General features: G+C 47.7%; 1 protein-coding gene across 6 annotated transcripts; it reads left to right on the top strand.

Moving 5' to 3' along the window:
* The first annotated feature begins 661 nt into the window (after window positions 1–661).
* ZSCAN22 (zinc finger and SCAN domain containing 22) lies at window positions 662–12,176 on the top strand. 6 transcript variants are annotated; one of them, XM_047834356.1, is made up of 4 exons: window positions 662–929; window positions 1,332–1,516; window positions 5,081–5,533; window positions 8,326–12,176. In XM_047834356.1, exons 3-4 carry the CDS (start codon window positions 5,134–5,136, stop codon window positions 9,399–9,401), a joined length of 1,476 nt encoding a protein of 491 aa, XP_047690312.1. In that variant the 5' UTR covers window positions 662–929; window positions 1,332–1,516; window positions 5,081–5,133; the 3' UTR covers window positions 9,402–12,176. The 6 variants fall into 6 exon arrangements, with proteins under 6 accessions (XP_047690312.1, XP_047690308.1, XP_047690310.1 ...); XM_047834353.1 differs by having other exon boundaries at window positions 674–800; window positions 1,285–1,516; XM_047834357.1 differs by having other exon boundaries at window positions 683–800.
* Window positions 12,177–16,823: the final 4,647 nt, after the last annotated feature.

The following is a 16,823-nucleotide window of genomic DNA, read 5'->3' as shown; positions in this document are numbered from 1 at the left end:
AGGCCCTCCTGGGCACCTCCATGTCTCTGTCTCAAACACCATCACACAACGTGACAGCCGCATGTGGCTGCAGAATTATCACATACCATAACTAACACAAAGGTCACACCCACCCACACACAGTTACACGCACAGAAATACCCACACGTGTGGTCACAGAGAATGACACGCGCAGCCCAACCTCTAGAGCACCAGCAGTCACACAGGACAGACACGTGGAATCACCTGTGTATGGTCACAGTAAGCAACACACTACACACGATGCACACCCCACACAGTGACACCCTCTCCCCTCACCCCACGCACTATGCACGGTTCCACCTCCCACACAGCCCCCCGCCTGCCCCTTCACTCGCAGCCACCACAACCCCACAAAGGCCCAGCCTTCTACCCACTGCCCTGCAGAGACTACAACCCCCGGCGTGCCCCAGGGGGCGCGGGCTGAGGGCGCGGGGCCTTCGGGTGATTGTAGTCCAGGAGGGGGGCAGGGCGGCGCTGGGGCCGTGGAGCCTAAGACGCGACGCGAGCTCAAAGTTGCGGTCCGCGCGCAGGGGCGCCTGCTGGGCAGCGCGGCGCATCCTGGGAGTTGTGGTCCCGGCGAGCGGGCGCGCAGGCGGCCCTGCCCGTGTGGCGCCTCAGTGCGCGCTCCCGGAAGTGGCGGCCGCCGCGCGTGTGGGGTGGGCCTGGGTGGGGTTTGCGGGGGTCGTGGCCGTAAAGAAACGTCCCAGGCCGGGAAGGCGCCAGCGCTGGCGGCGAACTGAGCCGAGTGTTGCGGGGCCGACCCGCCGACGGGGACTGAGGTGCTGACCGCGAGCGGCGCGCCTGGAGGACCGACTGACGGGCAGCGAGCGGGACCGACGCGCAGACCGAGTGTAGAACTCACCGGTCGCACGTGGGACCGACTGGCCGGCTGTGTGTGTGCCTGAGAGGTTGTGCTTCTGCGTCGGCGCGTGCGGGTGTGCGCTTCCTACCGACAGCGTGGCAGTGGGTGACCGTCGGACGTGGGGTGCGGCTGACGGCGACGGGGGTCGGAGGTTTCGCGGGGGTGTCGTGTGATGCGAGGAGAGCGCGGGGGTGCGGCCCGCCGCGTGACTTCAGGCGGGACGCAGAGCGTCCCTGGCTGAGACGGTGGTCAGGGACTGTGAGTGACTGTGGGGGAATTCCACTGGTGAGTGACACAGAAGTGTGCTCCTGGGTGGCTGACACGGTGCCTGAGGCAGGGTGTGCGCCTGTCACTGCGGGACTAAGATTTTGTCAGGGTACTGAGATGCGGGTGATTTGAAGAGTTTGCCAAGGATGCGACGGAGAGTTTCGCTTCCGCCCGTCTGCAGCCGGAATTGACCGCGGTCCCCAGCCGTCTTTGTGGATATGTTCCCCAGCACCGGCCGTGGGCCCGAGTCTGGCAGGAGGCTGTGGAGTGTCAGGTTGGTTGTTCACCCCGTGTCTGCAGTGTGCCAGGCCGGTACTGGACGTCTGTCGCGGATCGCCTTGGGTAACCTCACAGCAGCCCTCTGAGGTAGGTGCCGCTTACCAGGTCGGTGACTCGCAAGGACAGAGAAATGGAAGAACCGCTCTGCTCAGTTGGTTGAACACTCATGGATCGAGGACCTTGACCTGATGTGAGGTCAGCACGTTGGGGGATGGGTCCATATGTCTCGGATTTTCCAGAACAGGAGTTTCAGGGGTGCAGAAAAGGGAGCTTGGAATCTTGCTGCATTTATCGTCATCCCTGCCATTCCGGCTCCTCCTCCCCTGTACAGTGACTCCCCACATCTGTGGGTGACCATGCTCAGCCTTTCCTGGTCCCTCCATTTGCTCAGCACCTGTGTATTATGCACTTGACATAGGCCGTGCTCTGGGCACTCTGGGCTCCAGTGTGCTCAGTCTCTCTGGGGCAACATATGGTTCTAGCCAGAGCTGGGAAAAGAGAGACCCAGGGCACTCAGAAGGATACTCAGCTTGCTCTCAAGTGCTCCTACAACTCTTGGAGAAGACGGCAGATAAAGTGCAGTCTGGAGGACTGGGAAAAATTAGGTGCAAAGAGATTTTAGAACAAAAGAATAATAGGGGCAAAGGCTGAGAAGATGGGGATCGGGGATAACGGCAAGGGCAAGGGGACAAGAAGCCCAAGCGAGCTTCAGGGTGGAGTTAGGGGCTACAACACAGTTTTGTGAGAAGTTTCCACCTGCCGCTGAAAAGTTGCAGGATTGGGGTCTTGTTTCACTAACCTTTGCTTCTCCCTGTGCCCAAGACCATGGCTCATGTGCCAACCAACATTTGTTATCTGTCTTTTTGATTTTAGCCATCTTAGCAGGTGTAAAGCGGTATCTCACTGTGGGTTTGATTTGCATTTCTTTGGTAGTCATGATGTCAAGCATCTTTTCATGTTGCCTACAGGCCATTGGTGTATCTTCTTTGAAGAACTGTCTAGTCAAAACCTTTGCCCACTCTTAATTTTTTTTTAACGTTTATTCATTTTTGGGAGACAGAGCGTGAGTGGGGGAGGGGCAGAGAGACACAGACTCCAAAGCCGGCTGCAGGCTCTGAGCTGTCAGCACAGAGTCGGATGCGGGGCTTGAACCCACAGACCATGAGATCATGACTCAAACTGAAGTCGGATGTGTAACTGACTGAGCCACCCAAGCGCCCCAACCTTTGCCCATTCTTTAGCTGGATTATTTATCTTTTCACCATGGAGTTGTTTAGATACGTATTCCTTATCAGATACCTAATTTGAAAATATTTCGTGCCATTTTGTGGGTTGCCTTTTTGCTTTCTTGATGATATCCTTCAAATCATGAAACGTTTTAATTTTGATCAAGTTGTTTACTTTATTTTTTATCATTTATCCAGGAAGGCTTTGCATTTTTAAAATTCCAGTATAGTTAACATACAATATTATATTAGTTTCAGCTGTACAACATAGTGATTCAACACTTATATACAGTATAAAATGATCACCATAATAAATCTAGTTACCATTTCTTACCAAAGTTAATACAATTTTATTATCTATTTTCCATGTGCTATACATTACATCACTATGACCTATTTATTTTATGACTAGAAGTTTGCACCTCTTAATCCCTTTCACCCATTTCACCCAGTCCCAAATCCCCTTCTCCTCTGGCAACCATCAGTCCATATTTGTGAATCTAGTTTTGATTTGTATGTCCATTTGTTTTGTTTTTTATATCCACATATAGCTGAAATCATATGGTATTTATCTTTCTCTAATTTATTTCACTTGGCATAATAACCTCAAGGTCCATCCATGCTGTTTGTTCTTTATTATGGCTGAGTAATATTTTATGGTATGTATGGGTGCCACATCTTCTTTATCCATTCATCTGTTGATGGACAGTTAGGTTGCTTCCATATCTTGGCTATTGTAAATAATGCTGCAGTGAATATAGGGGTTAATATATCTTTTCAAGTTAGTGTTTTCATTTTTGTTTGGATAAATGCCCAGAAGTGAAATTGCTGGATTGTATGATAGTACTTTTTTTTTTTTTGCATTATTTTTAAGTTTATGTGGATATTTAAGTTTTTGTGGAATGTTGACCAAAGTTAACCATACGCTGGGTCACAAACCAAGTTTCAGCAAATTTCAAAGGATTGAAATTGACTAAAGCACATTTTCTGAGCACAACAAACTTAATCTACCAATCAATAATAAAAAGACAACTAGACAACTGTAGTTGTTTGGAAATGGAGTAGCAGATTTCTTTTTTTTTTTTTTAAACTTTTAATGTTTATTTTCAAAAGAGACAGAATGTGAGTGGGGGAGGGGCAGAGAGAGAGGGAGACACAGAATCCAAAGCAGGCTCCAGGCTCCGGCTGTCAGCATAGAGCCTGATGTGGGGCTTGAACTCACGAACTGTGAGATCATGACCTGAGGTGAAGTTGGACACTCAACCAACTGAGCTGCCCAGGTGCCCCATGAGTAGCAGATTTCCAAATAGCCCAGGAGTCAAGAAGAAACCACAAAAGAAATTAGAAAATATTTTGAACTCATTAAATGATAATGAAGATGCAACATTAAACTTATAGATGTGCAGCTAAAGCTGTGTTTAGAGGGAAATTTATAGCCTTAAGTACATGTATTAGAAAAGAGGAGGGGCACCTGGGTGGCTCAGTTGGTTAAGTGTCCAACTCTTAATTTTGGCTCAGGTCATGATCTCACAGTGGTGATATCGAGCCCAACATCAGGCCCCGTACTGAGTGTGGAGCCTGCTTAGGATTCTTTCTCTCCCTCTCTCTCTGCCCCTCCGGTACCCACTCTCACTCGCTCTCATGCTGTCTCTCTAAGAAATAAATAAACATTAAAAAAAAAAAAAAGAGGACCAGATGAACATAAGGGAAGGGAAACAAAAATAATATAAAATCAGGGAGGGGACAAAACAGAAGAGACTCATAAATATGGAGAACAAACTGAGGGTTACTGGAGGGGTTGTGGGAGGGGGGGATAGGCTAAATAGGTAAGAGGCACTAAGGAATCTACTCCTGAAACCATTGTTGCACAATATGCTAACTAACTTGGATGTAAATTTTAAAAGATAAAAAAAAAATTTTAAAAAAAAGAGGAAAGAAAGGAAGGCAGAAAGTTATTTATTTTTAAGTATCCATCTCAGAAACCAAAATAATTAGCAAGGGAAAAGTGAAGGAATGACCATGTGGCTACCTAGGGAGTGTGTGAGATAGAGAGATCTGGTTCTGTGTGGGAGGAGCACACCATAAGCAAACTGGCCATGGGGTCAGGCTGCCTGGGTTTGTAGCTCAGCAACTCCCAATCTGTTCAGTATCTGAGAAGCTTTGGGTGAATCTTTTCCTCCTCTATATCTGTTTTCATATCCACAAAATGGAAAGGAAATTCTTACCTCCTGAGTTTGTTTAGAGTTTTAAATGAGTTACTATATGCAAACTTTTAGCATGGTGCTTAGGCATCTGATTATTTTGAATATCTGTGTCTCTGTGAGAGAGTCACTCTTACAGGCCCCAAGCCTGCATCTGCCCTGCTCTACAGATGTGAGCAGAGCCCCAAGTTCCACATAATGACAGAGTTCTGACATTCCTGCAGACCCGGTTCCAACGTTCCAGCCATTCTGTGCCTCACTGGAGTGCTGCTGCTTGATGGCCATCCCCAAGAGCCCTCTGAGCCCCATGCCCTGGGAACAGGATGGTTTCCTACGTGTGAAGGTGGAGGATGAGGAGGCTAGCCTCTCTGAGGTCCAGGAATCTAGCCCTGGCCACACTGTCCACCCTGAGGCTGCACGTCTTCGCTTCCGGCGCTTCTGCTATGAGGAGGCATCCAACCCACATGAGGCCCTGGCCCAGCTCCGTGAACTGTGCCACCAGTGGCTGCAGCCTGAAGCACATTCCAAGGAGCAGATGCTAGAGTTGCTGGTGCTGGAGCAGTTCCTGGGTGCACTGCCACCCAAGATCCAGTCATGGGTGGGTGCCCAGTTCCCCAAGAGTGGTGAGGAGGCTGCCATGCTGGTAGAAGGTCTGACTCGGTCACTGGACAAGACAGGTGAGAAGGAACAACAAGCGACTGTTTGCAGCACACTGTGGGCAGAGCCTGGACTGGAATGTGGGAGTGCAGGGTTTGGGTTTGGGGTCGTTCACACACACACTTGTTGTCATCTTTGTACGTCACCCAAACTCACACACTGTGCTAAGCAGATCTGTTTTGACTGCTAATGTCCAAAAACCGAGCTCAAACTGACTGCAGCAAAGTAGGGAGCTCCTGGCTGTATCCAGGAGCTCAGTGGATGGCGTCAGGACTCTTTTTTTCTCGTTCTGTTTCTCAGTTGGGTTTTCCTACATTAGCTTTACTCTTAAGTAGCTTCTCTCCTCAGTGGAGACATGGTTGGCTCAGCAACCCAGGCTTATGTCTTACCGATGTAGAATCCCCAGGGGGAGAACAGTAAAAGGTTCCTGGGCTGAGTCCCAATGAACTGGTTGGGGTCTTGTGCTTGTTTTTGGCTGACCAGATCTCAGGGACTGACGTGAATAAGGAAAACCAGGCTGTTGGTACCAGATGAGGGGGCTGGAAGCCTATAGCAGGGGAGAGGATGACAAAAATGCCAGGTGTCTCCATGTGTCCCTCTGCTGGCCTCCAGGATCTGTGTCCTCCCTCTGCTGGCCTCCAGGATCTGTGTGTGTCAGACCTGCCCTAGGCTAGAGTGGGCACCTTTGCTCTGGAGGACCTACACAGATGTCTCGGCCCAGGGAGGTCCCAGCGGATGCAGTCCAGAGCAGGGAGTGAAGGCTCTTCCTGGAAGGGCCTGGCCTGGCCCTGCCTGATGATAGCAGATAGTGTGTGTATGCCAGGCTCTAGGGAGGAGGCGTGCAGTGAGTAGAAAGAACAGAAATATCATGAAGGCTTGGTAGATCCAACCACAGCTCCTCCTCCTGGCCATGTGACTTTCCTGTGCCTCAGTTTCCCTGTCAATAAAATGGCGATTGCAGTTCATAATACCTACCTCGGTGTCATTGAGAGGTGTAAATGAAGCATCACCTGTGCAGCACATGTAACAGTGTCTGGTACAGATTAAACACAGTGGAAACTGTAGCTGTTAGGATAATTGTTTAGCTCCTCAAGAAACAGACCTTTCTGGAGAGGTTGGTCATGTGCCTTCCCTTGGGCCCATCAGCTCTGCCAGGCAGAGGTCACAGGGACAGGGAAAGGGGATAGTGGCCACATCCTCTTGAAGGGTCAAGAAAGTCTTCAGAGAAAGGGCAGTATGGCACTGAGATAAGGACAAGGACGTGGAAGTCCAGGCAGAGGGAATGGTGGGGGTGAAGACCCGGTGGTACAAACTGGTACATTCTGGGAAGAGCAGTTGGGCAATGTTGCTGGAATAGAGGGAGAAGAGGGATGTGGGACCAAGCATATGACTGAGGAGGCTGGGTAGTTAGGAGGACATGTGTGGGCCTAGAGGACAAAATCTGAAATCTAAAAACTCTTTTTTTTTTAAATTTTTTCAATTTTTATTATTTTTGAGAGAGAGAGAGAGAACACGTGAGCAGGGAAGGGGCAGAAAGAGAGAAGGGGAAAGAAGATCCAGAGCTGGCTCTGCGTTGATAGCAGAGAGCCTGATGCGATATGGGGCTAGAACTCATGAACCATGAGGTCACGACCTGGGTTGAAGCCGGACTCTTAACCGACTAAGCCACCCAGGCACCCCAGAAGTCTGAAATCTATACCTGAAATTTCAATTTGACCACCAGCCAACTGTGTGATCTTGTACCAGTTGAGTACTCAAGACCTTCCTTCAGCCGGGTCTCAGTTTCCTTGTCTGAAATGCCGTGTTCCAGTATGTCCTTGTGGGAGCAGACTGAAGGTGAAATGAGGCAATGGAAGTTACCCACTGTGCTTGGAGAGCCTAATGATGACCAGCAGCCCTGGCAGGCAAGCAGTATAGTAGCTCTCTCTTACAGGTCCGGACGAGGGCAGGATTGCCCAACGCTCTGGAGCTGGCTCGTGGCAGGGCTGGGGCTCCACTGTGGACTTGAGCAGCAATTATTCGGCCTGCTCCCATCTCTTCCTGGAATCTGTCCAGTACGTGATGCTATTAAGTGTGCCCCGGTGCCTTATGCACCCATCAAGGGTCAGTTCAATTCAAAGGTCAGTTCAGGCTGATCTCATACACAACCCAGTCTCCAACTACCTTTCAACCACACTCCACCTTTACAGCAGTTTATAAAGAGTGGGCCTCAGGCCTCCCAGGGTCTTAGGGACGCCAGGCGGGCTTGTCACCCACTCACCCTCAGCAGTGGTTGTCAACTTGGGGCTCGAGGTAGATTCTACTGTGGAAAACTGCACGGTTGCCAGCATCTGGAATTGCTTCCCTCATTCAGCCAGTCTTTACTGTCACCTGCAGAAAATGCTCGGTAGGCTTTTTAGGTCCAGGGCTAAGGCACTGAGAGCTGGGGCCTCCCGAGGGGGAGTAAGTACATAGGCACTTGGCAAGGGCAACCCCCTGTGTGTGCTTACTTACTCTCATTCTTTCAGATCAGTTCAACCTTAGGGTTTTCCTTCTGACACTTGAGCCCAAATCAGCAGCCCTGAAGAATGGAGAGTTTTAGGGGTGGGGGGTGGGGGAGGATTGGAACCTGTGATCCAGTTTCTGATGGTGTGGGAACACAGCCCTATGCCCTTTGTCATCCAGGACACCAAATGGGAAACTTTACTTTGGAAATGGGGCCAAATGTCAGGAGTGGCCATTTGTCTCCTTACAGAGTAAGACCACGACCCAGGCAGAATGGGGAAAGCCCTGTGTGGAAATAGTGGTGACACTGTGGTTTGGGTTGTTTCAGGACAGGAACCAGGAGCTGAGCTCTCAGAGTCAAGCTGCAAGCAGAATGATTTGGAAGAGTCCGAGCCACTGGGTAGGGCCACTGAAACCCTCACGGGAGGTGGTTCCCTGGGACCTGCATTTGGTGATGCTCGTGAACCTGAGGGCAGCTCAGAGAGGCAGGCAGGACTCTCAGGGGAAATCTGGACAAAGTCTGTCCCCCAAGAGATGGATTGCAGGAAAACTTCAGAGCCTCACAAGGATGTTCCCACAGACCAGACCAGCTGTGAACCTGGTGCCTTGGGGAATAGTCCCAACATGTGGCCAAATTTCGTCTCACAAGAGAAGACACCAGAAGAGAAATTTGATCCATTGGATGGTTATGGGACGGAGTCGCCATGCGTATACTCAAGGAGGAAGTCTTCCAAGTGTGGTGAATGTGGGAAAACATTCCAGAGCCCCTCCGCCCTCAAAGCACACCAGAAGAGCCATTTTCGGAAGACACCCTACACCTGTAGTGAGTGTGGGAAAGCCTTTAGCCGGAGCACTCACTTGGCCCAGCACCAAGTCATCCACACGGGGGCAAAGCCCCATGAGTGTAAAGAGTGCGGGAAGGCCTTTAGCCGGGTCACCCACCTAACTCAGCACCAGAGGATCCACACTGGAGAAAAACCCTACAAGTGCAGAGAATGTGGCAAAACCTTCAGCCGCAGCACCCATCTCACCCAGCACCAGCGGGTGCACACAGGGGAGAGGCCCTATGAGTGTGACGAGTGTGGGAAGGCCTTCAGCCAGAGCACCCACCTGACTCAGCACCAGCGCATCCACACCGGGGAGAAGCCCTACAAATGTGACGCTTGTGGAAGAGCCTTCAGTGACTGCTCAGCTCTGATCCGCCACCTGAGAATCCACTCTGGAGAGAAGCCGTATCAGTGTAAGGTTTGTCCAAAGGCCTTTGCACAGAGCTCCTCCCTCATTGAGCACCAGAGAATCCACACAGGAGAGAAGCCGTACAAGTGCAGCGACTGTGGAAAGGCCTTTAGCCGCAGCTCAGCCCTTATGGTTCACCTGAGGATCCACATCACAGTACTGCAGTAACCCAAGAAAACCCTCGGGACACAGTATCCTCCCCTCAGAGGCTCAACATCTAAGAAAAACCCTGAGTTCCAAAAGAACAAAGAATGGGGTGGGTGATTGATAGTACCCCAAAATGATGAGGTGCTAAAGGGCAGACTCTGCGGCTGTCTGGGAACAACTCTGCATTTGGAGACCCCGATGGAGGAGCCTAATGAACACAAAGCTATTCAAACCATCTGGAGAAGCTTCCAGAAGGATCCTGCTGCCCTCCATACCCCACTCAGGCCCATCTCAGAGAAAGGACAGCTGAGGTGAGGACTTGGATTTGTCTTCAGAGCCAGGGCAAGTGAAGTTTCTTTTGGGACTCAGTGGTCCCAAGATGCTCTGGGCAGGAGGGCTCCAGCTTCATGTTCCCATGTAGCTGTTCTTGCCTTTTCCTCCCCTGTTTAGCCCAGGAGGGGTACTGGCCCTCGCCCACCTCCGTGCCTTCACGCCTATTGTTTCACCCCACCTATTCACGACTAACTCTAAGGCCAACCTGTGAGGCTGCCTCTTATGTGAGGCCTTCTCCGGGCCCTCTATCTGTTTCACAATCTCCCTTAATTGAGGGTGCAGCCTGATGCTTGCCCAGCATCCATTTCTCCCTGCCCTCCCCTTCCACATCCCATCAGTCATCAGCCCTGTTGGTTTTACTGAAAACTCACCTCTAATCATCTTCTCCACCTTCATCACTTTCTGTGAGCCCTCATCACCTCTCATCTGGATTCCATCTGGGGTCTCTTGCCTTCATTCTCTCCCCCGACCTCTCCCATTGTGTGATTCTCCACACCAGGGGGCTCTTTCTACAACCCAAACCTGATTGTGTCACTCCATGGTGGAAAGCTCTTCAGTGTACCTTCTACGACAAACCTTCCTGAATGGTTTATAAGTATGCCAAGACATAACTCACTTTGAGCCCCGAACAAGCTCTCCAGGTACCCTCATATGTACATGTGAATATTGTCGTTTTTGTGTGTGTGCAGTGATATGAAAATGGTTTCAGAGTACTGCCCTGTGGGAATAATGGCAAACTCCTTCACCTGCCATTTATGATCATTTGTGACCTGGCCCCAGCCTTGTCTATCGTAGTCCCCCCACCTTCCACACACCAGTCACGTGGAACTACTTGTGGTTCCTGAAGAAGCCATATTTTTCCCACCTACGTGCCTCTGTAACTGTGCCTGCAAACCTCCTCTTCTCTTTCCTCCCTGGCGTTTCACATAGCCCTCCCTAACAAAGCCTCCCCTACCTCTCTGAGCTGACTTCAACTTGCCTTCTATGCTTCCAGAACACCTCCTTAACTTCTCTTCAACTTCCTGTCATGTTTATTTACTCCTTGCAGAGCTCGCAGTCTGTTTCCTAAAGACACTGAGAGCTTCCAAAAGCAGGGACTGGGTCTTATTCTCAGTACCCATAGCACAGGACTCAGTAGGCTCTGACCTGTGTCTTCTGAATGAATATACTGTGACCGGTGCCTTCCTGGAGGCAGTCATCATGCTCCGCCCTGCGTCGGCCTGATGTATGTCTACATTGTTGTCTCCCCCAACAGCCCTGGGCCCTGCAGGGCAAGAGCAATCTGATTTTCCCAGAGCCCCACCCATCAGACAAGCCTGGCATACAGTGGCCTCGATAAAATGTTACCATATTGAGTCTGCCTTTTCTGTCACCCCAGAATCCCCCTGGTGTCATGGACTCTGTGGTTGCCAGCATGCTGTCAGTGCGCTGTCTGGCCTCTCACGGTTCTGTATCCCTGACCCTCTTTCAGGGTCCATGTCTGTAACTGAATGTCACAGCCTCTGTTCTTAACTGTCAGGTTGTCAATCTTCCTCTCTTTGATGATCCTGTTGCATGTTAACCATTTGACCTGCCATACAGTTGTGTACTGCTCATATCTCCCTGTGTTTCTTCTTGTGTCTTGGACTTGTCCCCTCTGTGTCACAAGTAAAGAGTCACAGAAACCAAGGAGTGAGGTTCAGAACAGGAAGGTTGAGACCCAGGGAAACAGATCTTGTGTCAGTATCTCTGAGAGAGTCCCAGATACACCTGCCCACAGGCAGACTGCCACACAGTGAAGCCAAGGCTGAGAGACGCAGAGAATGTTAACAGGGAAAAGCTCAGATGAGAGATACACGTTGCTGGTGAAACAGTCACACAGGCCTCCAACAAGCCCGCAGGAAGTGGAAAAGATGTAGGCCCAAGTCACGCTGCAATCAGCACTCCTCCTCAGGGCTGCTTTTGGGACCCCGGGTAAGTGACTTCCCTGAACCTCAGTGACCTGCCCATCTGTAAAGCAGGAATAAGATGACCTGCTTTGTGCAGCACCCAACCCATGGCCTGGCCACTGGCTCTGACTTGGAGCATCTGTCTCCACCTCCTGCCCTCACTCTCCTGGTGTTTGGCACTAAAGAGCAGAATCTCCACCTCTGGTGCTCTGAGCATCTCCAGGACCCACTTTGTCATAAGATTTGTGTCTTCCCATGTTTGTCTAAAGGGGGAAGAGGTCAGGGGAAAAAAGGAATCTTTACTGAGCGTCCACATGTGTTGTTCAGTCTGCCAGATAATTTATGTGCATCATCTCCCAACACTGAGGGCAGGACCACCATCCCCACCATAAGGGACATGGGGTTGGAGAACATGAGCGGCCCTGATGTGTACGCTGACAGAGACTGGACACACTGGGATTTGAAAGCACATCCAAATATGTCAGCAATTTCAATAAGCACTACTTATCAACAAATAAAGTAAGACAAATACTAACATTGTATTTCTTTCAAATCCAGGCATATGTTCTTTAGAAGAAACACACCTAAAACAAGGACATGGGAAAGCTGAGGCTAAAGGAATAGAAAAGGATATACAAGGCAGGCATGAATCTGAAGAAAGACAAGCTGTCTTAATTTCAGACAAAATAGATGTTGACACAGAAAAGCATTATTAATTTAAGGTCCTAGGATCACTATGTTTTCTTTAAGTTTATTAATCTTTGAGAGAGAGAACACGGGAGGGTCAGAGAGAGTGGGAGACAGAATCCCAAGCAGACTCCACACAATCAGCTCAGAGCCCAATGTGGGGGTCGAACTCCCAAATTGTGAGATCATGATCTGAGCTGAGATCAAGAGTTGAACACTTAACCGACTGTGACCCAGGCACCCCGAAAGAAAGAATTTTTGAAGAAATAATGACTGGAAACGTTCCAAATTTATGCCTTTCCAGAAGGTATAAATTTACAGGTTCAGAAGGCACAGTGAACCCAAACAGCATAATCTCAAACCCGTGCCTGGACACATCACAACTGAACTGCTGAAAACTAAAATTAAAAAAAATTTTTTTTAATTTTTTAATGTCTGAGAGACAGAGAGACAGCACGAGCAGAAGAGTAGCAGAGAGAGAGGAAGACACAGAATCCGAAGCAGGCTCTGAGCTGTCAGCATAGAGCTTGATGTGGGGCTCGAACTCATGAACTGTGATATCATGACCTGAGCCAAAGTCAGACGCTTAACTGAGTCACCCAGGCACCCCAAAATTTAAATTTTTTGAAAAGAGTCTCTGAAAAACTGCATCATAAAAATTGATGCAAAAGATAATGAGTTTCTTGTCAGAAATCATGAAAGCCAGAAGGCAAAGAAACAACATTTTTAAAGTGCTGAAAAAAAAAACCTGTCAATCAAAAATTCTATATCCAATGAAAATACACATCAAGGAGAGCAAAATAACATTTTCAAATGAAGCAAAATTAAGACAGTGTGTTGCCAGCAGGCTAAAAGTTGTTTTGATGGAAGGGAAGTGATAGCAGAAGGAAAACTGGAATTTTGGTAATGAAGATCTTTTCACACTGAAAAGATCTGATCTTTTTTTTTTTTAATTTTTAATGTTTATTTATTTTTGAGAGAGACAGAGCATGAGCAGGGGAGGGGCAGAGAGAGGGAGGGAGACACAGAATCTGAAGCAGGCTCCAGGCTCTGAGCTGTCAACACAGAGCCGGGCGCAGGACTCGAACTTACAAACCATGAGATCATGACCCGAGCCAAAGTCAGATGCTTAATTGACTGAGGCACCCAGGAGTCCCAATTTGATCTTTAAAATACACATAACTGGGGCGCCTGGGTGGCACAGTCGGTTAAGCGTCCGACTTCAGCCAGGTCACGATCTCGCGGTCCTTGAGTTCGAGCCCCGCGTCAGGCTCTGGGCTGATGGCTCGGAGCCCGGAGCCTGTTTCCAATTCTGTGTCTCCCTCTCTCTCTGCCCCTCCCCCGTTCGTGCTCTGTCTCTCTCTGTCCCAAAAATAAATAAAAACATTGAAAAAAATTAAAAAATAATAATAAATAAAATACACATAACTGTGGGGGTGCCTGGGTGGCTCAGTCAGTTAAGCATCCAACTCGATTTCAGCTCAGGTCATGATCTCACGGTTCCTGAGATCAAACCCCGAGTAAGGCTCTGCACTGATGGCATGAGCCTGCTTGAGATTCTCTCTCTCTCCTCTCCCCTTCCCCTACTCTAAATAAATAAACAAATGAACAAACATACACTTAAAAATATTTTTAAAGACACACATGACTGTTGAAAACGAAATTTATAACATTGTCTAGTAGAGTTCAATGTATATTGATGTAGTATATATGACTACAACATACAGAGAGGAGAGTATCAAAATTCACTCTGATATATTTGAGACTTGTATATTTTAATGCATAAACTTATATGTCAAGAACCACTAGTGTACTTTTTTTTTTTTAATTTAAAGGTGAGGGTAAAGAGACTGATATAGTGATAAGGTTTCTACATTTCACTGTAAGTGGTAAGTATTAATTCTATATAGACTGTGAAGACTGGAGTATGCATATTGTAATCCCTGAGAGATCACACACACACACACAACTATACAAAAAGATAAAAGATAAACACAATATATGAGTTAAAATGGAGCTCTAGAAAATATTTAACTAACCCAAAAGAAGGCAGGAAGGGAAACAGAGGGATAACAGAAAGAACAAAGAGGAAAAAAAAAAGGTAGACCCAAATCCAAACATATCAATAATTATATTACATGTAAATGATCTAAAGACACCAATTAAAAGTTCCCAGAAATTTTGTTTTCAAAATAAACCCACTTTAGTTAAGTTTAAAAGGGTGGAGGGTTGGGGGCACCTAGGTGGCACAGTCAGTTGAGCATATGACTCTTGATCTCGGCTCAGGTCATGATCTTGAGGTTCCTGGGTTCGAGCCCCACATCAGGCTCTGCGCTGATGTTGCAGAGCCTGCTTGGGATTCTGTCTCTACTTCTCTCTGACCCTCTCCTGCTTATGCTCTCTCTCTCTCTCTTTCTCAAAATAAATAAACTTAAAAAAAATTTTTTTTTTAATTAAAAAAAAGGCTGGAGGGTGAAGGGGAATGAGAGATACAGTCTTAGGGTTATGGAATGAATTAAGTCACAGGAATAAAAGGCACAACATAGGAATATAGTCAATGACATTAGAATAGTGTTGTGTGGTGATAGATGACAGCTACACTTGTGGTGAGCATAGCATAGTGTATAAAGTTGTCAAACCACTATGTTTTACACCTGAAACTAACATTGTGTGTCAACTATACTCAAAAAAATTAATTGGAAAACATAGAAGGGTGGAGAAAGATATATAATACAAAAACTAACCAAAGAATGTTAGAGTGACCATATTAAAATCATGCTAAATAGACTTCAAAACAAGGAAAATTACCAGGCATAAAGAGGGACATTACATAATGATATAGGGTCAATTCACCAAGAAGACCTAATAATTCCAAATATGTATGCAATATGTATGTGTTTTAGGGCAACAAAGTCATAAAATACAGGAAGCAAAAACGGATAGAACTGAAAGAAAAAAATAAATCCATAATTATAGTTGGAAACTTCACACGTCTTTCTAGAATCAATGGAACAAGTAGACAGAAAATCAGGAATTGAAAAGAGGAATTGAACACCACCAACCAACTGGATGTAATTGATGAGGTTGCCAATATTTAAATATTGCCAATTTTTTTTTTTAGATATATGTTTATTTTTGAGAGAGAATTAGCACAGGGGAGGAGCAGAGAGAGAGGGGGAGAGATGATCCAAAGCAGGCTCTGTGCTGATAGCAGAGAGCCCAGTGTGGGACTCGAGCTCCCAAACTGTGAAATCATGACCTGAGCTGAAGTCAGCCACTTAACTGACTGAGCCACCCAGGTTCCCCTATTGCCAATTATTTTATGCACAAAGTAGTTTCCTATTATTTAAACTGTTTTTAAGCCCAATAATAAGCTGTTACTGTTGTTTACCCCCAAGAAATCAATGATCTATGTTTCCATTTGAAGGAAGTGAAAAAGAACTAATTTAATTCAGAAGTAGGTAGAAGGAGGGATGCCTGGGTGGCTCAGTAGGTTGAGCATCCGACCACTTTGGATCCTCTGTCCCCACCCCACCCCACCCCCGCCCCTCCCCTTCATGCTCTCGCTCCCTTTCAAAAATAAACATTAAAAAAGAAGAAGAAGTAAATAGAAATAAGGGAATAATAATGATACAAGTAGAGATCCCCAAAGCATAAAAGAAGCCATAGAAAAAAATGAACAAGTCCAAAAACTAATTAGTTCTTTGAAAAGATTAATACACTTGATAACCCCCTAGCTAGAGTGACGAGGGAGAAAAGGCGGGGTGCGGGGGAACAATATCAGGCATGAAAGAGGTCACATCACTACAGACCCTGCAGGCATTAAAAGAATCCATGAATATTGTGAACAACTCTGTACCAGTAAATCAGACCACTTAGATGAGATAGGCAAATTCCTTTAACACAATTTATCAAGTATTAGTTGATAATGTTAATACACACCTACTGGTATGCCAGGACCTTGAGGCCAACCTCTAGAGAGGGGCTGGGCAATAAAATGGTCCAGGGGTGTATTGGGTCCAGCAAAGGGCCTTAGATCTGAGGGTATGTTGGGAAAGCACGGAGAGGAGTCCCACCCCTCCAACAGTTTCAAGCTCTAATGCGAGAGACCTAGTCTGTGGCTGGGGACAGAGTCCGGCACCACCACCTGGTGGCCACTCAGCGCAGAAGACAAAACTACTAAACGCAATCTCTAGCAGCTTTCCAGTGTGGGGACCGTTCTGTCAAGGTGGGGTTGAGTATATCTGGAGCCTCAAGCTACCTACCCAGACCTGCCAGGGACAGGCAGAAGTGCCTGGGAAGTAGGAAGCACCTTGATGGAAGAAAGCAAAAAGTGATCTTGAAAAATATGGACCCAGTGGCCAATCTTTGGCTCCTTTATCCTCAGGATCCAACCGAGAGCCTTCCACCTTTAGGACACAAGATCCCAGCCCATTTCCCTCAGCCCTGGAAGTCCAGCCCCCTGTACCAGGACTACATTAGCCAAGGACACCTG

The sequence above is a fragment of the Prionailurus viverrinus genome, chromosome E2 (genome assembly GCF_022837055.1).
Source record: "Prionailurus viverrinus isolate Anna chromosome E2, UM_Priviv_1.0, whole genome shotgun sequence".
Classification (NCBI taxonomy): Eukaryota; Metazoa; Chordata; class Mammalia; order Carnivora; family Felidae; genus Prionailurus; species Prionailurus viverrinus.
Note: the sequence above shows the minus strand (reverse complement) of the source record. Positions and strands in the feature narration are given on the sequence as shown.